This window comes from Girardinichthys multiradiatus, chromosome 22 (genome assembly GCF_021462225.1).
Source record: "Girardinichthys multiradiatus isolate DD_20200921_A chromosome 22, DD_fGirMul_XY1, whole genome shotgun sequence".
Lineage (NCBI taxonomy): Eukaryota > Metazoa > Chordata > Actinopteri > Cyprinodontiformes > Goodeidae > Girardinichthys > Girardinichthys multiradiatus.
The window spans coordinates 16,774,918-16,799,019 of record NC_061814.1 but is presented as its reverse complement, the minus strand read 5'-3'; the positions used below and the strand labels follow the sequence as shown (position 1 = coordinate 16,799,019).

The 24,102-nt window shown below is 40.2% G+C and overlaps 1 protein-coding gene across 4 annotated transcripts in view; it reads left to right on the top strand.

The window, feature by feature from the left end:
* The first annotated feature begins 4,263 nt into the window (after positions 1 to 4,263).
* atl2 (atlastin GTPase 2) overlaps positions 4,264 to 24,102 on the top strand; it is a 33,204-nt gene continuing 13,365 nt past the window's right edge. For all 4 annotated transcript variants that reach the window (XM_047351526.1, XM_047351525.1, XM_047351527.1 and 1 more), the window contains exons 1-7: positions 4,264 to 4,393; positions 16,515 to 16,678; positions 16,890 to 17,102; positions 22,497 to 22,631; positions 22,734 to 22,838; positions 22,938 to 22,988; positions 23,083 to 23,139. In XM_047351526.1, coding sequence (XP_047207482.1) covers positions 4,282 to 4,393; positions 16,515 to 16,678; positions 16,890 to 17,102; positions 22,497 to 22,631; positions 22,734 to 22,838; positions 22,938 to 22,988; positions 23,083 to 23,139 — 837 coding nt within the window. In that variant the 5' untranslated portion in view covers positions 4,264 to 4,281. The remainder of the gene's footprint in view (positions 4,394 to 16,514; positions 16,679 to 16,889; positions 17,103 to 22,496; positions 22,632 to 22,733; positions 22,839 to 22,937; positions 22,989 to 23,082; positions 23,140 to 24,102) is intronic.

Sequence of the window (24,102 nt, the reverse complement as noted above, 5' to 3'; positions counted from 1 at the left end):
TTGGGTCTTCTTTTATTGTCTTTCTACCTGCTCCATCTGGGGTCCATTTTCCAGAAAAACAGTTTCATTACATTTTAATGAGGACGACAGTCAGGTGTATCTGCCATTTAAATCCAGCGAATCCCAGTCAGCTGAGATGCTGCTCTAGTGTTTGGGAGATTTGAGAGCATGGATTTCGCTGAACTTTCTTTATTTAAATGACGAAAAGACAGAGGTAATTCTTATTTGATCATTCTGACCTGCTGACATGGTGCCGCAGTGCTGGTGAGTCACTGGACTCATCTAGCTGTGCATCTGTTAGGAATCTTGGAGTTATCCTTGACTCAAATTATAAATTCAATAAACAGGTGGGGGCAGTAGTCCAGTCTAGTTTTTATGATCTGAGCCTTGTTAGTAAAGTCAAACATTATCTTCCTCATGATTGGGCTACTGCAACTCCCTGTGAGATTAACCAGTATCTCCTTCACTGTCTGGCAACTGAATTGCCTAATAACTTATTTTCATTGTTTTCAATCATTTTCAATGTTTTTATTCAGCTGTTCTGTAATCATCCACAAGTTTTAGGACTGTGTTCATACAGGTCCTTCTCAAAAAATTAGCATATTGTGATAAAGTTCATTATTTTCCATAATGTCATGATGAAAATTTAACATTCATATATTTTAGATTCATTGCACACTAACTGAAATATTTCAGGTCTTTTATTGTCTTAATACGGATGATTTTGGCATACAGCTCATGAAAACCCAAAATTCCTATCTCACAAAATTAGCATATTATTAAAAGGGTCTCTAAACGAGCTATGAACCTAATCATCTGAATCAACGAGTTAACTCTAAACACCTGCAGAAGATTTCTGAGGCCTTTAAAACTCCCAGCCTGGTTTATCACTAAAAACCCCAATCATGGGTAAGACTGCCGACCTGACTGCTGTCCAGAAGGCCACTATTGACACCCTCAAGCAAGAGGGTAAGACACAGAAAGAAATTTCTGAATGAATAGGCTGTTCCCAGAGTGCTGTATCAAGGCACCTCAGTGGGAAGTCTGTGGGAAGGAAAAAGTGTGGCAGAAAACGCTGCACAACGAGAAGAGGTGACCGGACCCTGAGGAAGATTGTGGAGAAGGGCCGATTCCAGACCTTGGGGGACCTGCGGAAGCAGTGGACTGAGTCTGGAGTAGAAACATCCAGAGCCACCGTGCACAGGCGTGTGCAGGAAATGGGCTACAGGTGCCGCATTCCCCAGACCTGGGCTACAGAGAAGCAGCACTGGACTGTTGCTCAGTGGTCCAAAGTACTTTTTTCGGATGAAAGCAAATTCTGCATGTCATTCGGAAATCAAGGTGCCAGAGTCTGGAGGAAGACTGGGGAGAAGGAAATGCCAAAATGCCAGAAGTCCAGTGTCAAGTACCCACAGTCAGTGATGGTCTGGGGTGCCGTGTCAGCTGCTGGTGTTGGTCCACTGTGTTTTATCAAGGGCAGGGTCAATGCAGCTAGCTATCAGGAGATTTTGGAGCACTTCATGCTTCCATCTGCTGAAAAGCTTTATGGGGATGAAGATTTCATTTTTCAGCACGACCTGGCACCTGCTCACAGTGCCAAAACCACTGGTAAATAGTTTACTGACCATGGTATCACTGTGCTTAATTGGCCTGCCAACTCTCCTGACCTGAACCCCATAGAGAATCTGTGGGATATTGTGAAGAGAACGTTGAGAGACTCAAGACCCAACACTCTGGATGAGCTAAAGGCCGCTATTGAAGCATCCTGGGCCTCCTTAAGACCTCAGCAGTGCTACAGGCTGATTTCCTCCATGCCACGCCGCATTGAAGCAGTCATTTCTGCAAAAGGATTCCCGACCAAGTATTGAGTGCATAACTGTACATGATTATTTGAAGGTTGACGTTGTTTGTATTAAAAACACTTTTCTTTTATTGGTCGGATGAAATATGCTAATTTTGTGAGATAGGAATTTTGGGTTTTCATGAGCTGTATGCCAAAATCATCCGTATTAAGACAATAAAAGACCTGAAATATTTCAGTTAGTGTGCAATGAATCTAAAATATATGAATGTTAAATTTTCATCATTACATTATAGAAAATAATGAACTTTATCACAATATGCTAATTTTTTGAGAAGGACCTGTAGTTAAATGAGAAAACCAGAATTGCTGCCTCTGCTCTAATTCATCCCAAAGGTGTTCAAGAAGGTTGAGGTCAGGACTCTGTGAAGGACAGACAAGTTTCTCCACACCAAACCAGCCATGAAAGTGATTGGAACACCAGAATTCTTTGATTTAGTGGTGTGACCCATTTCTTTTGTAATATAGCGTAAGTCAGCCGCTGTATGAGAGGTTAAACATGTAGGGGCTTCTTTTACTTGTCTACAAAAAAGTTCAGCTTTGGTCTTGAACAGATACCAAGGCTCTGCATGAACAGATAAGAATTCAAAAATGTGAACAAAAAAGGAATTAAATGAGAGTGGACAGGCTGCTGAGACCTCCTAAGGAAATTGTGCTAATTTCCTCACTGATGATAGCTTAGATACCTCTGTGGAATGTTGGTGGACATAAAAAAAACTGGATGGGTCCTTTAAAAACAAAAAAAGGACTATGACGAGATTTCTGTTAAAAACAGTGCTATGAAATTCTGAAGGTGTGGTGAAAAAATGTTTTAACATCAAATTAAATAAAGGAAAACACTACTTTTATTTTATGAATTTAATAGCACATCATTAGCTTTCACATCAGCAGTCGCTGTTTTTCCTTGGTCCAAAACTTCACAATTCAACACACACAGCCCTACAGATATCCTCTCTGTGGTCACACTGTGAATGTAATCCAGTGTCGGGCTCCCATACAGTTCATCACTTGAAGGATACACTTTTACTGTCTGTATTTTAAATATTAAGTCACCAATGGCAAAGACATTCTATAGCTCCATCAGGACAAGACTGAAGACAGTTTTGGTACACCAACTTTCAGAGATAAAATCATACCATGAAACTCTAAACACTGGAACTGAACCATTCACATAAAGTTAGAAATTTGAGAGACAAGTCTGAATTTTACAAATCTCAATAAAATGTTACAAAATCAAACATTTTATCACCTCAGTAATGTTTCTGGAGCTAAACTGCTTTTATTGGTCTTTTACAGAAACATTGACACAGACTTTTATAACTTGCAACATTAATAATGTAAAGTGCATGCTTAGTTATTTTTTGTTGTTGTTGTTATTACAAAAAAGGGTATATTGTGTGACTTTAGAATTGACTTTTTTACTGTTTTTATCACTAGAGTTTCCTCACTTCACTTACTATTGTTTATCCTTAAATATTTAACCTCTACAGTTATTTTGATGTGTTTGTCTAATAATGGTTGTTGCTTAATTTTACATATTTGAAATATAATTGGATTATAAGCTAAATATATATATATATATATATTTGAAAAATCAATAGTCAAGTGTTGTACGTCCATAACATTTTAAGTATACTTTAAAACAAGTGTACACTTTTTTATTTCGAATATAATAATGGAATATATACTTAAAGTGACATTTGTACATAACTGAGTGTTTCCTTTTTTTATATTATATATTTCTAATCATTTAAAATAACTGTAAAATAATTACTAACCTTAACCACTTACTAAAGGTAAACTTGTTAAACAGACATTAATATGCTAGTTTCAGAAATTTTATTTACTTTTTAAATGGAACTTTGAGGTTTTTTTTTTTCTTTATTTGAGCATTTTGTCTACCTTTATTTTGTAGCAAGTTACATATATTTAATTCTAGGAGTAATAAGTAAGACTGAAAACTCAGAACATCTTGAGGAGCTATTATTAATTCTCTGTTAGAAATAAAGAACAGGAATTCTCTGTCTTGGTGCCAGAACCTGCTCTGTTCTTGCCCTGATGTGTAAATCTGTAGGACCAGCATAGCCAGGAGATTTTATCATTGTAATCGATAACTGCAGCTCTTTCCAACCAGATTTGACATGTTTTTGATTCAAGGAGGCAAGTTAATACATTTATTTTTTAAATTAAACACATTTATTCTATGACTGAAGTACTATTGTAATTTAACATAACTCTTCACCACGGCCCCGAAAATAAAATGTTATATTTGTGTAAACATATATTTTTAAGTAAGTTATGACCATAAACATAAATAATTGGTCAATTTTACTATGTAAGATGTGTAAGCAGACGAAGAAACGAAGATAATGCAGCCGGGGGCGGAGCTTCCTCCGGGAAGCAGCGCGAGAAGAATAAAAATGTCTGACGTCAGCCACGTCAGATTTCAGTTGTCCAAGATGGCGAAGGAGAGCGGGCCGAGGAATAGAAATCACTTCGGTGGTAACTCCAAAAGCCGACTCGAAGACGAAGGTAAACTGTCGTTCAATTAGTTAGTCGAAAAAGATGTACTAAGCTTAAGCAGGAGTATAAGAGAAGCCGTTTTACTAAGGTGGTCTTTGTTTCTCTCGCTTTTCCGTTAGTCAGACGTTTCTGTTTTCAGTTGGAACCCCGCGGGATTGTGCCAAATGTGTGCTCCCCGGTCAGAATACGTCCTCTCTCACTGAGACCCAAACAATAGCGTCGGGCTGATGGAAATTAGCTCCAGTGTGACATATTTGGTCTGCCCGTGTTTTGGCCGAACATGTGTTGTTGGAATCAGATACTGACCCGGATACAAAATTCACCCGCGACACCTGTCGCCTCTTTTATCCTGACATTAATTTTCACCTGGCTGCTCCCTAATAACCGCCGGTTTCATGCTACTTCTGTCTTTTTAAAAGAGCCCGTTGTCCCTTAGGTCGCTCAAATATGCTTACAAGTCATTTACATTCCGTAGAGTGTATGCTGTATACGCTAATCTTATCCCACTAAATGCTCGGATATTTTTAAATACACTATAAGCGGGCTGGTCAGTTTGCCAGCAAGTTTATCGCCTTAACTGTGAAGGACGTGCACGGACTGGATCTCCTCTTATCATGAAAGGGAAAACATAAATCAGATCAATAGTTAATTAATAACTTCCGATATTTGTTTTGTATTTCTCTGGTGCAGTCATCTCTACGATGAAAATCATTGATGTCCCATACAGAAGAGTCTCACCTCAGGACGGATCCACTCATCAGTCCAGTCCATCGGGTTTATTTTCTTTTCTCTGTCTATGGAACTTATGTAATTTTTACATACATTTGTATTTTGGGTTAACCCTTTCCATAGAGTACATTGTATTTTACTTGTTTTTTTTAAATTATATATCAGCCATAAAATTGCAGAGGAAGAAGCTTGAGGTGATCCAGGCCTCTGACTCTCCAAGAGGGCGTCTGTGAGCTAATGATCATACACAGCTGGTCCTCATCTACACAGAGAACAAGCACCAAATATTAGCTGATGATCAGAAATCATGCAGCGCGTCATGCGCTTATTTTATGATCGACTGAAAAGATGACATTCTTGTAACTTGGAGTACGTAGACCAATAACTAAAATAAACTTGAAATTTTGTAGTTTTTATTTCTTATTTTGCTGATTATTATTCTGCTCTTTATAGAATAACAAGCCTAATCAGTTTGCAGTTGACTGTATAACAGATGCCCTTCGCAGCTTTCCAACTGTATTTTCGAAACAATTAATTTACCAGGTCTTGATAGGTTGCATTCCTTTTGTTTCTGTGCCATGACTGTTGGTGTTTTTTTCTGGGCTGGAAAGATTTTTCAAACCAATTAATTTGGCTCTCTTGGAAAGTTTGATCAGATGACTGGCAGTGCTTACCAATGTGTGGGGGAGGGATAAAACTGTATTACGCTATACTTTGTATAGCCAGAGAAAACTCTAGGCCTTTCTCTGGCAAATCATTAAAGAACTTAAAACTGTTGGAATGTTATGGTGGAAATTGCTTGTGGCTTCAAAGAGTTAATTTTAAAAAGCTTGATACTACTAACTAACCCATGGCTTAATAACACTCTAATGCCCCGTTTTCCACTAGGCCCTATTCCGCATGGTTAGGTATGGCTCTACTCGCTTTTTCAGCTTGTCCACTAGTGTAGGCTACGTGAAACTGTTACTAGTTTTAGTACCTGCTTGCTTGCAGATTCAACTGTGCCAACCCGTGCTGAAAATGCGACCTCAGAAGACTGTCAGTCACTGTTTGGGTAGGAGGCGGTATCACTAGTCACAGCATATTATAGCTAATATCCTTACCTGTTAAATTGTTGTATGCTGGGCTTATTGTGTATATGACCACTATAGCAAGCTAGCATAAGGTAGCGTTAGCCTTCCCTCACAAATTGTCTAGCTTGTACCCTTCAGTTATATACCGCTCCTTGGCTTCCCTCTCTCCTGTACTTATCCAGAGTGACTTGTCTTGCCGCCTGCAGCCTTCTCTGGCTCTCATCTTTCACTCTGAGGCCCTTTTTTACATGTCAACAATCCATTCAAAAAGGATTTTTTTCTGTTTCCATTTACATGTCTACATGAGAACGGTTTAATTACAATCTGTGTTCACATTGGAGCATTAGAGATTTGAAAATGATGCAAGTCTCCTGCCAGGCCACTAGTAGGCGGTATGTTGTTTGAAACTCAACAACATGCGCAACCACTTCCTGCTTACAAAAATGAGGAGAAAATGAGCACTTTGTTGAATTGTCAGCGGAACAAGTACTGTGCAATCTGCCATTGTTATTGTTGACATCTTCGTCTTCTGTGGGTTTTAAACTGGTCAGCAGCCATTATGCTGTGCTCACTAATTTCTACTGATTTCGGTCACACTGTGCACTAGCTCCATAAAGTATCAATTTTTCCCGACTACACGACAGCGGAGACCAGTACATTTTCAAATCCCTACACTCCGGAACCCGTTATCAAATTGTGCCATTTTCAGGGAAAATGTGCGCCTTTGTCATATAAACAAACTGCAGAAGAGCAACTAAACTTTTGTTTTCATAGAATAAGCAGCAGTCAAGACTGTTGTTGGGTTTGTGTCACTACAAATTGCATCACAGTACTCTTTCGGACTGTGGGGCAGCCTTGCTTTTGACCATCTCGCCAGCATTGAGACGGTACTCGATTGTAACGGAAAATCAACCAGACTCCGTAAAGCCTGATCTGATCCGAGTTGAGTTGGTACTAATGGCAAAGGGGGCATAAGTTACTTAGCTAAGTTGGTTTGAGTTCACTCCCTTAGATGCCCACACCTGATACAGATGTTTGTGAACAAGATGCTAATGGTCATGGAGGATAGTGGGGACATCATGATAATGGCAAAAAAGAGAATATTAAGAAAAATACTTAACATAATTACAATACTCACCAATGAAAATGAAGCTTCGACTTTTCCTAATATGTTGCATCACCTACACATTCCTATTTTTACCATGGGGTTTCATTCAGCTTTTTTTAACCAGTGGGGATATAAACCTAGGTATGTTTCATTTATTTCTTGCAATACCACCTTAATATCTATAGGTTTTAAAGTTTTGGATTTATGGGTGTGAAGATTTTATTTTAGGTAAACTATAAGCAAATTTAATTTAGAACAATTGGCTTTTTAATATTGTCCTGTAGTTGCTCAAGAGTAGTTGATGCAGGTTCCTGGTGGTCTTAGACAAGTTGTGCCCAATTTAATTTCAGTTCAATTCGGTGTATTTATATGGCACCAAATCACAACACATCCTCTCAAGGCACTTTACAAAAAACTAAGTAAATTCAATTGAATCGTACAGCCATATTCCAAGTCCAGTACATACATTCCAAGTTATCAAGCAATGCAGTCAAGTTCAGTGTATTATTCGAATTGGGTTAAAAGTTTAAATGACATGTCCTGGTCAAAAAAAACACCAAGGTTTTTTTACTTTATCATCCCATCCAGGTTAAGTGACTGACTAAGCAGTTTCTTTTTCAGAAACTCTGGTCCGAAGATGACGAGTTCTGTTTTATCTGAATTTCAAAACAGAGCATTTAAAGTCGAGCAGGTTTTCATATCTTCAAGACATGCAAGTAATCTAACTGATTGGATTCATCTGGATTTATGGATAAACATAGCTGAGCATCATCACCATAACAGTGGACGTTTATCCCATTTTTGCCATAGCACTGAACTCCGTAGTACTCCACAAGTAACCCTGGAGTTAGATGATTTATCATTTACCTGAACTAACTGGAATATGTCAGACAAATACGATTTAAAGCAGATTAGTGTTGTTCCCCTGATCCCTACAGCATGTTCAAGTCTTTTGAATAGAGTACTGTGACTGTATTAAATGCTGCACTGAGATCTAACAGGACAAGTACTCTCATGCGTCCATTATCTGAGCCCATAAAAACACTTGAACCCTGTGTGTAATGGCACTATGTAATAACAGAAAAACATGTTCAGTTATATTATAATTAATATAGTTGGACCCGTCTGTCCTGTTAGGATCCTTGAGATGGCATTTACTCTGTATTGGTGCTATATAATTAAATACAATTAATTTAAAATGCATTTAATTTGCTCTGTTGCAATATAATTTGAAGATTTTTAAGCACATTGTTTTTGATTTGAAAATGATAAATAATCCTAATATGACACCTCTTACGGAGAAAGGTGACATTTTGTTAAATTTTTTGTAGTTTTCTGAGGCTCATCGCTGACATACAGTATGATTAGGAATCTGCTATCTTATTGAACTTTATGTCTGCTTTCATACAGGCCTTTAAAAAGTTCCCCTTTAATCTGCACTTTGTCCTTGTTGGTTTGCCTGCAGCAACTGAACATTTGTCCTACCTCTAGGTTAAGGATAAGACATGTTTTGGCATTGAAATGTAAAAAGTTTAAGAACCTGCATTTGATCCATCAGATTGCCTTCTCCCTATTCATCTTTCTGTCCCTCTTTATCAATTGACGTTTTGGAATAGAATTGAAAATGTTTCTTGAGTCCTCAGATGTATGATCTATAGTGGGCTTTTCAATTTAAAAAGTACAATAAACTATACTTCTAAGATATTAATCAAAAGCTATACATTAAAACAAAACTCAACACACATTTGGCTCTTTCAAGGTTATTGAAAAACTGAAGATGCGATTAAAAAAAAATTCAAAAACTGCCCCTGCTGGATTAAGAAGACACTACAAAAGCAAGTCACTTAAAACAAGATATGAGTGCAAAGATATTTCCATATAATCTATCTTAGAAAAATGAATTATCAAAGATGCTCATTTTCGTCAAAATTGATACAAGCTAATCTACTGAAATTTTCCCAAAATGTTGCACTTTTTCCGACAGCAGCGCTGCAACAACAGAGCCACCCTGCTCCTCCCCTCTCTGCAGCCTCTCCTGACTAAAACAATGAGATGCCACTGAAAGTTTTAAACATTGCAAACACAATGAGTACCTCCAGAAAAAAACACACGCAACCCTCGACAAGGCAAACCCAGAAGCATTGTTCAGAGGTACTTTCTATGTGAGGCTGACGGAAAAACATGAAATTGGTTAACAAGCCAACGCTACGAGGCTGATGTTTGATGAAAACCTAAGAATGTCAGTAAATCTGCTGTATCTGCAACGATGAAGTAGTAAACCTCCCGAATGACACAAACTAATGCTATCTGTTTAAATATTGGTTTTATGGATACGGAGAGAACAATGAGCTCCCCTGTCGAGATGTGCTTCTTAGGCAGGCAGTTACGAAACCATGCAGAGCTCCGTTCTACTGCGGTACTAATTAATGCAGGAAAATGTTGATTAGCTGATTGCTCAGTCGGCTACCGAATAGTGAATCAACAAAACAAACCGGTGCTCCCACCTCCATTAGTCCTCTGTGTTGGAAAGGTGTTGGAGGCTGATATGACTAATAATTAAAAAAGGTAGTGGAGCCTAGGGGTGGGCAATATGGCTCAAACATAATATGCTATTTCAGCGCATTCTGACAATAACGATACATTTTGCGATATAACAAAAAAAAAAGAAATTATGGTTAATCATTAGACAAAATTAATTTAAAAGGTTGCTTTGCAGTATTATATAAAAAACAAAAAAAACACAGGCTAATTTTACTACAATGACTTTATTTAGTAAAGTATTCAATCTCAAAGTACAAAAATAAAAAGTAAAAATTCTCCTTATTTAGATTGAAAAAGTTTGCAAAAAATATAAATAGAATAACAAAATCCACCACAAAAGCTAAAGTGCAGGTGCAGTTCCCAAAAATAAAATGAAAGCGTAAGACCTTTTGAGCATAAATGTAACATTCAATAAAAATATGTTGCCTTTAAATGAGGTATAATTTCCAAAACAAATGCTGAAAACAAATGAAATGCTGCCTGAAAGGATTGCTAATCATTAGCAGAATATAGCCATCTACCGTATTTTCCGCACTATAAGGCGCACTTAAAAACCTTTAATTTTTTCAAAAAATGACAGTGCGCCTTGTAATCCGGAGCGCCTTATATATGGATCAATTGGTTAATTGGTTGATCCATACTGGTTGTACACGGCGCTCTGTCAAAATGTTTCAGTACGACTGGTAAACTACAAAGCCGCACCGCTTGCAGCATTACGGCTACCGTAGTCAGGGGCGTCGCCAAAGTAATAGCGGTAAACACCTGTACTGTGCTTACTCCTAGTCCAACACCACTTGTGTGTGTATAACGTTTGAATGTACTGTTGCAGAAATTGCCTGAACTATATGTGATTAGAAGCTCAGTGTGTGGGGTGTATGTTTCGTGTGTGTATGGAAGATGTTGACATTACTCCTCCGGACAGAGGTGGCGCTGTGTGCTGCCGTAGCTGAGAATCAAGAGTGAAGGAGTGACGTCGGTATTATTGTGTGTGTGGGGTGGGTAGAGACGGCGACCGGAGCAGCGGTGTATGAGTCTGTAAGCCCTGTGTTTTTACGTGCTGCAAAGTCATTAAAAAGAACCCCGAATCTCGTCAACAACTCAGTGTTTTGATGCTGTTTCTTCATGTTCAACTCAGCAACGTATGAGTGAGGGAGTTAACCCCGAGGAAACTAGTAACTTCGGCCCTGGAGAAAGCGTCTCCCCTGTGTCATCAGACTACGGTCAGGGGACAGAAACAGGAAAGGTTAACAGTACTAACATTTGATTTAGTGCATCAAACTGTTTCTTTTACGTGTTTACTGAATCAGGGAAAAGTTCCCTTTCACGTTTTAACTAACGTTTGATTTCAACTTCAACTTCATAGACTCCAATGCATTCCTAACGTGCGGTTGGCTCTATTCAATAGAATTCTATGTAGAGGAGACCTTACCATGAGAGTGAATGGAGTTATCAGAACGCTGGTTTGTAGTGTATTAATAAAGTTTGACTGACTTATCTGACTGTTTTGTTGACATTCTCTTTAGCACAGCTCCATCTAGTGGATGCATAACGCTACCCCAGTCAAACGTTTGACTGCAGTAGCTTCTATTCTATGCGCCTTATAATCCGGTGCGCCCTATATATGAAAAAAGGTCTAAAATAGGCCATTCATTGAAGGTGCGCCTTATAATCCGGTGCGCCTTATAATGCGGAAAATACGGTACTTGGTTATCATCATTCATCAAGTTTCAGATTCTTATTCAAGAACACAAGCCTGTTCACTGAAGCAGGCTTCATTGCAGACCGATGACAGGTAACAATGTTCCCTCCTGTGCTGAACAACCTTTCAGAGGCTTCACTAGTGGCTTGGATGCACAGGTATTTTTTTTGCCAAACGGCTAACCTGAGGAAAGTTAACCTCATGCACTTTCCACCAGTTAAGAGGATCACTCTCACTATCTGCTGGAGGACAGTCTAGGTAGGTGTTTAATTCTGCTTGAATTCTCACTTGGAGATGGTCCTGTTCCAGGTCGGTCACTTACTGCAGCCCTCTTAAAAAAGCTTCCGAGTCTCTTCTTTGGCAGCTTTGCATCACTTGGGCCTGGAGTGTCTTCAGCTGACCCTGAAGCTTGTGGAGGTGTTTCAGCTTCCTCTGTTCCTTGCAGGAATGATTCCATTTCATTGACTGCTCTGACTTTGATTACCTGGCTCTTTTCTTGGTCCATGTACCGACTGTGGAAGTGTGGGTCGAGCATGGTTGCCAAATTCATTAGTTCCACAACCACTGGGTCTTCTTCATACTTGCTGTTCAAGTACTCCAGTATTGAGCTTTTTATGGATTTTGTCAGTTCTGTGTCGTTCTCCTTCATGAGAAGAAAGCTACTGTTGAACAGCTGAAGGACAGGTTTCAAGCATGAGATAGTAACATAGTCCTCAGCAGACAGAGCATCAGTGAACTCGACCAGAGGATCCAGGGCTTTGCTCACAGAATCCAGAACCTGTAGACTGTTTCTACATGCTCATCCGGGAGGAGTGAATGCTGCAAGTCACTGACTGGATGCAATCTGCTGGGTTTCCCTAGACAGAAAAACATTTTATCCAATTTGAATAAATAACGAACTCTGACTGCACTGTTCAATGGTTACGATTAATTGGAATGTATGTACCTGGCTGTTGTGAAGTGCCTTGAGACGACATGTGTTGTGAATTGGCGCTATATAAATAAAGCTGAATTGAATTGAATAGATCTTGCCATGTGGGGACCAGGTGCCTTGTTGATTGGTCAGCAGCTAAGACCTGGGTGATGGGCTTTTCTTGCTCCAACTCCTGCTGGATCATGTTCTGTTTGGACCCCCATCTCGTGGGAGATTCCGTGATGAGCTTGCGTTGAGCTGTTCCCTCTCTTTTTTGAGCCTCCAGCAGTGTCCGCTGCCTCTCCCAGCTGTTGGAGAAAGTACTCACAATCTTCTTACAAACTGCCACGGCTCTGTCAATCCTGGGATCCTTCATACTTCTCTCTGCATTATAGGTTGGGTAGAGGCAGGCAGGCATTATTTTGACCATTATCCTTGCACACAAAATAAATATAATTAGAAAGTTTTTATTTCTTAAACCACTGTAAATTTATGAAATATTAGCATTTTTAACATTTTGAGTGCAAGGTATAATCCGATCACAGTCCTTCCAAGTGAGATTCTTACATTTTTATGTTTTTCATAATATTAGTGATATGTCAATATACGATTATTGGTGGACCTTATTGTTGGCAAGAACAACAATAAGGCATCCCACATATTGTGTGGGATGCCTATTAATCCCACACAATCTGTAATTTATCCATGAATATATTTTTTGAAATTTTCTTAACCTGTAAAGTACAGCTGTGGTGTTTGTATATCTTGAGAAAGTAGCTAACATGTAATAATGCAGATACAGGTACATCTATGCAAATTATAGTGTGTTCTAATGAGACCATTTGTCAAATTAAAAGTATCTTTAGAAAATAAATAATTTAAAGCATAACTCATTTCAAACATACTTACATACAGTAAGCCCACATTTTTGTTATATAGTGAAAAATAATCTTGAACAGAAATAAATGCTGGAAAATATCAGTCTGTTAGGAAGTAATCCATATAATGTGTTTCACTTAGTGAATAGACTTACTGAAATAAAATAACTCTTCAATAACCTACCTTAATGTGACGCACCTGTACCTGTGCTAACTTTATCATATAGCTTATGTAATTGTGGACTAAATGAAGGAAACTTACCGATGGCCAGTTGAAGACGATGCCCAAAGCAGGACAGTCGAGTCCAGTTATTCAGTCTGTGAGCTTTGACAACATGAGCACCGCTATCCGTCGTTATGCACACCTGTTTTTCTTCGTTGAGGTGCCAAGACTGGAGAAACTCCTTTAAGCAAGTCGCAATATTCTCCCCTGTGTGATCCTCAGGAAAGTAGCTTGTCTCGAGGTTTGAGCTGCACAGTTCCCAGTCGCTGTTAATATAGTGCACAGTCACACTCAGATAAGGCTCCGCGGTCCTACTTGACCATAAATTGGTGGTTGATGCATAGTAATCCGCAGATGACCGTAGCGCTTGAACCTTTTTACGGCATTCTTCATACATGTCTGGGAGTACCGTCTTGGAAAAATATTTCCTTTTCAGGAGGGTGTATCGCGGGTCTAGTTTCTTAACAAAATGAGTGAAGCCTTCTTTCTCTACAGTTTGGATTGGCATCATATCTTTCGCCAAAACAAATACGACAGCGTGGGTAATATCTTTCCAGCGCTTGCTTGATTTATCATACGGGGTACAGCTAGTGAGTGACTCGGCGATGCCCTGCTGGACTAGCTTACGTTGTTTTGGTTGAGAAGTGTTAGCTGCTGAACATTCCTTCCTGACTTTCAGACAATCCTGCTAAATAATCGGGTGCTGATGCTGGTGAAATAAGTTAAACTTATTTCCCCCTTTCGAAATTACAGGCTTCTTGCGCTCCTTGCATATTATTGTGGTCTGTTGGGAATCTACTCGTTTGCATCCAAAATAATTCCACACCACTGAAGTACATCCTTTCTTGGGAATTAATTCTTCTGCAGCAACGCTTTCAGCCATGTTTGCATTCACTTTTACAACTTGAACATCGCTGCATGACCCTAGTGAGTGTAATCCTCTGTGTGGTAGGGTGACATATTTACTCCATGAAATTAGCATATCATGATATAATTTATTTTCCCGGGCAATTTCTTTTTACCGGTATTATCGTGAATGGTATGATACAGCCCAGAATATTTATTGCAGGATTGTAAATGGCTCCACAGATTTGGTTGTTGACTGGTTGGTTTGAGACCAGACTATTAGACCGTAAGCTTAAACGTGAAAATATCATTAAAATATTAAAAAAAACACACATTCAGATGTCAGTTTAATTATAATTATAAAACAGATCAGAGTATTTTTTTAGTATTTTGCATATCACTTTATTACCACTTTTAAAATAAACATTTGTCTGATAAGGTGCACAATATATTGCAGATATATTGTAACCGCAATATCAGTGTTCAACATTCACATAGTTAATTCAATAATAATTGTTGATTAATATGCTCCAAGTGTTATAAACTTGCAATTTTCATTCTAATATAATATTTAGCCAGCAGATGCTCACACCGGACATAAAGGACGTTGCTCGATATGCTAAAGGTCACAGGGTGCAGGAACCACAGATAAGGAAGAGAGGGAAGAAGAAGATAGGCCCTTATTTAGCTTTATTATTGCCAACACAAGATTTTCTAATACCAGGCAGCCATATTGTCTGACATTATCCCCAGATATTTCTTTTGCAAACCAGTTACACTGTACTCTGTGGGTTTATTAGCTTTGAAGTATGATGGCTGATTTTTGGTCCGTTTTTGCTTTTTGATGAGCAGGCCCTTGCATTAGCTGCTTTATCATGAAGTTGCAAACCAAATATTTTAGCCATGCTGTGCTTTCTTGGGTACTTTTCTCCTTTTCCTTTATATACTCTGTTGCTTGTAGTCCAAGCAGAATACTGTCTTTGTGTCAGATCACTTTCCTCTATGGCTCCAGTCTTCTCCACTTTATTTTGCTAAGTGCTGCTCTAGGCTGGACGAGATCCTGCAGTGCCACAAACTGAGGAAGTGTTCAGGGCTAATTTGTGTGCGGAGCAGATTACAGTAACTAGCTTGTGCTATAACCGTTCAACAGCCTTTGGCAGCAAGTCGAGGTTGATCATTGAATATGCTATTTGCGTTTGTTCTCCGGAGTATTGCGGAGTATTAAACATTTTTAAATATGCCCCTTATTCTATTATAATGTATAAAAAAAACTGAAACGGATGCTTCTTGATGGGAGTTCTTATCTAAGACACTTCCTGGTTTGGGTAACTTGGGAAAGCTGAATGCTATATCACTGAGAAATTTGAGTAATCTTTAGAGCTTGTGGTTCAACCTGTTTGATGGATTGTTGTCTGTCACTTCATGAAGTATAATTGAAAAATTTCAACCTGAGAAAGAGACGGTTCCTGATTTAAAAGAAGGAAACAAAACCTGGTTTGTTTTTCTCGAGGCTTAACTTGGGGAATAGAATAAATTGCCAACAGAAAGAAAGCAGGTCCAGCGTCTTGCGTGTACATTTTTAATTTAGAATTGGTCTTTAGATGAGCTCATTAAATTGCTTGAATAACTGTCACCAAGATAAATTAAACACTTTCATGGATTGCAGTTAAACGTTTAACATTTTTCTTCTTCAGTTTTGATGTTTTGACACACAGGAGGAAATCTGAAACGGGGGACTGTAAACCGTATGAAATCAATGTGAAAGACAGGAAAAATGTAAAAATACTGTCATGGTGACATACTTAACTCGTGTCATTTTTTCCCAGCCCTTTGTGTATTTCACCACAGGGCTATTTTCAGTTTGACCTAGATGGGAAGTCCAGAGTGAAAAACAGTATTCAGTCTTCTAGCACAGAAAGCAGGAAGAGAGTTTGATATAGGACATTATTTTATCTCACCACCAAACATTACATCTTCTGTATTAGTGTGTCTTTATTTTGATTGGCTTTTTGTGTCTTTATTTTTATTACCTTCTGACTCTTAGCTTTGACCTGTTGCAAGGAGATTTGTGTTTGTAACCTGTTTATTTTTCTCTGTTAACTTTATCATATTTTCTAAAGGTTTTAAAGACATGGAAGATGGCCCCACTTTTCACCGTAATCAGACGCCTCCTTTAGCCAGGCCTGAAGACCTGATGGATGGGTTAACTATCAGGACCATTTCTTCTTCCTGTCTATATGACAGCATCAGTCCTTCACCAGATGAAGGCATTGAGGAGGAAAAGGTACATTTTTAACACATCCTTCTTTTTTAAGCATGCAGTAAAGTCTCTTGTTTTTTCTCTTGTTAAAGACAGATTTTTTGAAAGTAAAAATGGCATTTAAGGGAAAAAAAATGATCATTTAATCTTTTTACTGAAATTGGCTCCATCAGCAGTGTAATCACATGAATTTGTCTGGGTGCCAGTAAAACCTCTTATTGAAACATGTCTTCAGGGTGTGGTGGAGGAGGAAAAGCCAGGACCCGTCCAGATCGTCCGAGCCAGTGAGAGTGACTACATCTTTGAGCTTGACGCTGCTGCGCTGCAAAGGATCCTGCTGCAGGATCATTTGAAGGACCTGAATGTGGTGGTTGTATCTGTAGCTGGGGCTTTTCGAAAGGGCAAGTCCTTTCTGCTGGACTTTATGCTGCGCTACATGTACAGTCAGGTACAGTGGAAGATTTCTTAAGGTCTTATGTAAATATTAATCATACAACCTTACATTTATACATACACCCCCACAAATATTTGATTTTGGGGGGGAGGTGTTATTCTGTTGTAACACACATTTACCCTGACATGAAAGGAATTCAATAAACTAATTAGAGTACAATTAGATTATAAACTGCTGATGACGACATAGTGTCGACATCACGAAATGCTGACGGGGCCGGAAGTAAATGCAGTTGTACACTACGCCGTTTCCTTCTGTTGATTCGGCGTCAAAATGCCTAAATTCTGTGCCATGCATGGTTGTTGCAACCGCTCTAATCAGGAGAAAGATGAACGTTTTTTTTGTTTTCCGAAAGTGTGTCACAAGGGAGTTAATTTTAAAAACCTTCAGAAAAAAGATGACAAAAGTGGATCAACAATCTCCAGCTAAAAACAGGAGGTGCGGAAACGAACAATGAAAAAGTTTGCAGCGTCCACTTTCTAACAGGCAAGCATGGTGTCGTTTATTCACTGGTATTTTCAGATATTTTATTGGACAGTTACTTAGAAAGACAACGTACATTTGCTTGAGATCTGTAGATTTCTGCGAATGGTTGACCTACATTGGAGAAATGCAGTAGCATCAACATATACAACTCTAGCACATATCTGGGTTTACAGAAACTTAATCAATTATTTAGAAGTAGATTCCAGCAACCATTGTTATTTCTAACAATGGTAACTCATTATTAGCATTAGCGATAGCATTGTTATCATAGGTGTGATCCATTTCACTGTGTTTTGAAGCAGAGCAGATCACTTCCTGCCCCCCATCTGAATTTCGTGCGTCATCCAGGTCATGTGACCGCAACCCAGCAATAGCAGTTCTGATGAAGAATGCTCTGAAACATCTTGGCAGAATTAGTCAAAGGTGTTAATTATTACAAAAAGCATATGGTTTATCTACAGCTTGCTACGGCACATTTGGCCAAATCTTTTCGGGAGTGTAAATATATATTTGTATAAAGTATTTTTTTTTTTTGTCCTGTGGATAGGAGTTTTTAATCAACACTCTCTAATAAAGTCTTTTTTTTTTTTTAAAACAACCTTTTTTTATTGTTTAATCATTCATGAATGAGAATTAAAAAAGATCAGTAAAGACCCTCACTATTATGACATTCAAGCTCATTATGAGTCACCAGCATGATATATGTGGGTACAACTAAAATTAGAATAGATTTTCATAAAATTAACAAGACATTAATAATTCACAACGTTAAGAGTCTGTGGAACTGAATTATGCCTTTTCAGGAACCTGGGTAATTTCTGGGGCTATCCTTTTCTCTGCTCCATTTCTGATGCTGCTTTTTTATTTTAACACCTCTGCAGTAGAAAAGTCACTAAATTAGTGTATTTGAATGTAATTTAGACGAAAGGCTCTAGGTTGGACCCCACAGAGGAGACGTACGGAAACGCCTGGGTAAATTCAAAAGTTCTGGGTGAAAATGCTCCACACCTTGGTATTTACAACACTGCTTCTTCTTTAAATGGAAGAAAAGGAAGATACTTTGCAAATTATGTTATGCTTTAGAGTCAGGTGTCTGACTGGAAGTTTAAAGCTCTCAGTTTGACACAATGCACACAGGGTATTCCTGTGGCAGTTCTATTTTTGTGACTGGAACTCCTTTCTTCTCTTTCCCCCAAGCGCTTGGAAGTCAGGATCAGCGCATTGCTTTGAAATAATAGAATTGTAAAGCTGTAATAGTGTGACTTCACTCTTTATATTCACATTGTGGACTCTGTTGTTTTGGACAACAATCTGACCCCCAGATCACTGATAATAAAGTAGCGACACTCCCACTTTCACCGGATGTGATTTACATATATTGCCTTTTCAACTCCACAGTGTAAACGCACAACTGCCAGCCAAAGCAAAATAAGAGTCTGGGGAGGGAGAAACATTCTGGTTTGCATTGTTAAAACGGACCTTTTGAGACGTCACCTACTGCTGATTAGAGGATCATTTTCTGTTAATGTAATCCCGGGCGATATCGAGATTCTTCATCTCTAAAATTTGGTCTAACAATGGACTTGCTATAGCATTACTAGAATCAGAATCAGCTTTGTTGCCAAGTTCGTACATAAAACAAATAAGGAATTTGACTCCGGTACACTTTGCTCTCTGGGTTGTTTTTTTGTTTGTTTTGTTTTGTAAGATATATTCTGCATATATCTTTATGTCCTTAAATACATATATACAAAGGTGGATTTGCAATTTCAGTATGAGGTTGTTTTGTACTCTATTAAATGTTCATCAGAGAAACAGCCTGGGGGAAGAAACTGTCTCTGTGGCGGCTGGTTTTAGTGAACAGTGCTCTGTAGTGACGGCCTGAAGGTAAAACTCTGAACAGTTTATGTGCAGGGTGTGTGGGGTCGGCAGAGATTTTAGCAGCCCTTTTCCTGACCCTAGACCTGTATAAGTCCTGGATGGAGGGAAGGTCAGCTCTGATTATTCTCTCTGCAAACCTGATTATTCGTTGCAGTCTGGACCTGTCCTGTTTTGTGGATGAACCAAACCACACTGAGATGGATGAAGACAGGACAGACTGAATGATGGCAGTGGAGAAGATGACCAGCAGCTCCTGTGGAAGGTTGAACTTCTTGAGTTGCCTCAGGAAGTACAGTCTCTGCTGGGCCTTCTTTTGAACATTGTCTATGTGTGAAGACCATTTCAGGTCCTCAGAGATGGTGGTTCCTAAGAACCTGAAGTGGTCCACGGCCGATACAGTGTTGTTGAGGATGGTAAGGAGGGTGAATGGGGTGGTGTTCTCCGAAAGTCCACCACCGTTTCCACAGTCTTGAATGGGTTGAGTTCAAGGTAGTTCTGACCGCACCAGTGTACCAGCTGATCCACCTGCTGTCTGTATGCAGACTCATCACCGTCCTGGATCAGTCCAATGACAGTGGTGTCGTCTGCAAACTTAAGAAGTTTCATGGACGAGTCCGATGAGGTGCAGCCATTTGTGTACAGAGAGAAGAGGAGTGGGGATAGAACCCACCCCTGGGGGGCACCAGTACTTATTGATCTGGATCGGAAGAAGATGCTCCCCAGTCTCACCTGCTGCTGTCGGTCCGTCAGGAAGCTGTTGATCCACTCACAGGTGGAGGCTGGGATGTTGAGCTGGGTGAGCTTCTGGTGGAGGATGTCTGGTATGATGGTGTTGAAGGCCGAGCTGAAGTCTACAAACTGGATCCTGGCGTACGTCCCTGGGTGGTCGAGGTGTTGCAGGATGAAGAGTAGACGTAAGTTAACAGCATCATCTGCTGACCTGTTTGCTCGGTAAGCAAACTGCAGGGGGTCCAGCAGGGGGCCTGTGATGTCTTTCAGGTGCTTCAACACCAGCCGCTCAAAGGATTTCATGACCACAGACGTCAGGGCTACAGGCCTGTAGTCATTTAATCCTAGGAAGGTGGGTTTCTTGGGAACCAGGATGATGGTGGATCGTTTGAGGCAGGAGGGGACCTCACACTTCTCCAGTGATTTGTTGAAGATCCTTGTGAAGATCGGAGCGAGTTGACGTGCGCAGGCTTTCAGACATGATGGGAAGACGTTATCAGGTCCTCCAGCTTTCTTTGTTTTCATGCGCTGAAAGAGCCTGTTTACGTCTTCCTCATAGATCTTTAGTGCAGGCAGAGGATCTGAAGGTAGAGGGTTGGTTGTTTTACAGGTCAAATTTGTTCCTGAATGGGATGTGGAGGGGATGATTTGAGATGTGAATGGCTTCTTGTCATGTCTGCAGTAGAAGCCATTCAGACGGTTGGCCAGGAGACGACTCTGTTCAGGATGGGTGGGGGGGGGGCTCCTATAGGCAGTCAGGTTTCTCAGACCGGTCCATACAGCTGAAGTGTCACCAGTAGAAAGGCTGTTCTTCAGCTTCTCACTATAGCTTCTCTTGGCTGTTTTGATCTCCTTTGTTAGTCTGTTCCTGGCCTGCTTTTAACGCGCCCAATCTCCACTGCTGTGAGCTTCTTCCTTATCCCTGTGCAGATTCCTGAGGTGTGTAGTAAACCATGGCTTGTTGTTCCCAAAGGTGCAGAAGGTTTTGGTCTGCACACACATGTCCTCACAGAAACTGATGTATGATGTCACCACATCAGTTAGTTGGTTTAGGTCAGTGGCTGAGGTTTCAAAAACAGTCCAGTCTGTGCATTCAAAGCAGGCCTGTAGCATCTGCTTTGATTCTTCAGTCCACTTCTTAACAGTGTGAACCTTGGGTTTGGAAGCTCTTAGTCTCTGTCTGTAGGTTGGGATGAGGTGGATTAGATAATGATCCGAAAAACCCAGAGCAGCCCTGGTAACAGCATGATATGAGTCCTTTAAAGCTGTGTAACAATGGTCCAATGTGTTTTTGTCTCTGGTGGGACACTTAATATGCTGTCTGTATTTGGGGAGTTCATTTGAGAGGTTTGCTCTGTTAAAATCTCCCAGTATTATGATGAAAGAGTCCGTGTATTTTTTCTCCAGGTCTGTAATCAGCTCAGCAAGATGTTTTTCAGCAGCAGAAGTGCAGCCATGCGGTGGAAAATATGAGCCGATTATTATAAACGAGGAAAACTCTCTTGGCGAGTAAAACGGTTTACACTTAATGGAAAATGACTACAGATCCGGACTACATGTTTTTCCCAGCACTTTTACGTCTCTGCACCAACCTTCGTTTATATAAAAGCAGATTCCGCCTCCTCCTGATAGCTCTGCAGTGCGATCCGCTCTGAGCAGCTGAAAGCCCGGCATCAGCAGTGCGCGGTCCAGGATGTTTTCACTCAGCCATGTCTCGTGAAGCAGAGAACCGCTGATCCGCGGAGGTCCGTGTTTGTACCGGTGAGAAGAAGCAGCTCGTCCATCTTGTTGCTTAGAGAGCAGACATTTGCCAGGTGGATTGAAGGCAGTGGTGTGCGAAGTCCTCTTTTGCGGAGCTTTACCAGCACGCCAGCACGCTTTCCCCTCCGACGCTTTCGGCGCAGTATCCCGTAGAGTGCTGCGGCTCCGCTCGTCAGGAGTTCGGTGAAACTTGGATTGATGAATGATGGTGAAAAAATCCCAAGAGAGGACTCTCTGATGTTGAGAAGTTCCTCTCTGCTGAATGAGACCGCAGCATTGTGGCTCGAAAAACATAAAAATACACAAAGAAAGAGAGAGCGAAGCTCCGAGGCTGCCATCGTCTGCGCCATGTTGGTCTCAGGATGGATGCAGGGAGAGAAATGATAAAGCTCTAAAGAATTTGAAACAATGGTGCTCCAAATTAAGTGGGCCCTAGATGCTGATCTGTGCCAAGTTCTGTTGGGCTTGGGTCCTTTTAAGTATTTCCTTTTTTGTCTCTTCTATTCTGTTTTTCCCTCCTCTGCTCTGCAGCAGAGCGGCTCATGGATAGGAGGAGACGACGAGCCCCTGACAGGGTTCAAATGGAGGGGAGGCTGCGAAAGGGAGACCACAGGAATTCAGGTGTGGAGCGACGTGTTTGTGGTTGAAAAGCCTGATGGCAGCAAGGTAGGTTGTTTGGTTTTTTTGGGGGATTGTTTTTCCAGTCAGTTGGAAAGTCTAACTTCCTTATTTAGAATGAATTTTAACACACTGACTGCTGTTTTGTAGGTTGCTGTACTCCTCGTTGACACTCAGGGAGCATTCGACAGCCAGTCAACCTTAAAGGACTCTGCTACTGTGTTTGCTCTCAGCACCATGACCAGCTCTGTCCAGGCAAGATGAAAACACTTTATAGACATTTTTCATTATTGTTTTTTTTTTTTTTTTGCTAAAAGCATCAATGTGTAAATTTACACACTTGCTTGTTTTTAGGTGTACAACCTCTCCCATAACATCCAGGAGGATGATCTGCAGCATCTGCAGGTTTGCGTAACTACTTCACCTCAAAACTAAATGTTATACTGTTACACGGTTCATTGTTATTTTACATTGTTTTCTGCTTTCCCTTTTCATTAAGCTCTTCACTGAATATGGACGACTGGCAATGGAAGAAACTGAATCAAAACCTTTCCAGGTGCTGACTGTTTGTGTGAATGCATAATATATAAGCATTTAAAACTAACCTTAGCCCAAATAAAGATTGTCATGAACCCTATCCATGAATTATCTTCATCAAATAAGATTATAATATATAATGCATGCAAAAGAACATTTTCTCCTGCAAAAAATCGTGGCTCCAAAGCGATTTCCTAACTGCTGAGAGCAAATCTTATGAAGCACTTTCTCTCTTTAATTTTAGTAGACAAAGTATTTACATCACATTTATTGTATAGCAGAGTGGTTTTATAAAGAAGTTTAATGGTGCAACATTGAATGTTGCTGCTAGCCAGAAACTTGAATAGATTCATTACTTGCAGACCACTTACCAAAAGTTGAATACTTAATGTTTTGACCACGTTATGGCCTATGCAATCATGGGTAAAACTCCTGACTGCAGAGTTGTCTGGCAGAGAGTCATTGAAGCCCTTCACAGGGAGGCTAAGAATCAGAATCAACTTATTGGCCAGCATTGATGATCCTCTCTGCAGATTTGCTTGTTGCAGTCTGGACCTGCCCTGTTATGTGAATGAGCAAAACCACAGTAATGGACGAACACAGGACAGACTAAATGATGGCACTGGAAGTGATGTTGAGGATGGTGAGGGAAGTGTGGCAGTTCTCCGGAAGTCCACCGTCATCTCCACATTCTTGTTATGCTCCAGGTGGTTCTGACCGTACCAGTGGACCAGCCGCTCCACCTCCTATCTGTACGCAAACCTGTCACAGTCCTGGAAAGGACCAGTAACCGTGGTATTATCTGCAAAATGAGATGAGAACACACCTCTGGATGGGTGCCGGTGCTGATGGTTCTTGTGGGGGAAAAGTTGCTTCCTAGCCTCACCTGCTGCTGATGGTCAGTCAGGAAGCGGGTGATCCACTGACAGGTGGAGGCCAGAACTGTGAGCTGGGTGAATGGTGTTAAAGGCCGAGCTAAAGT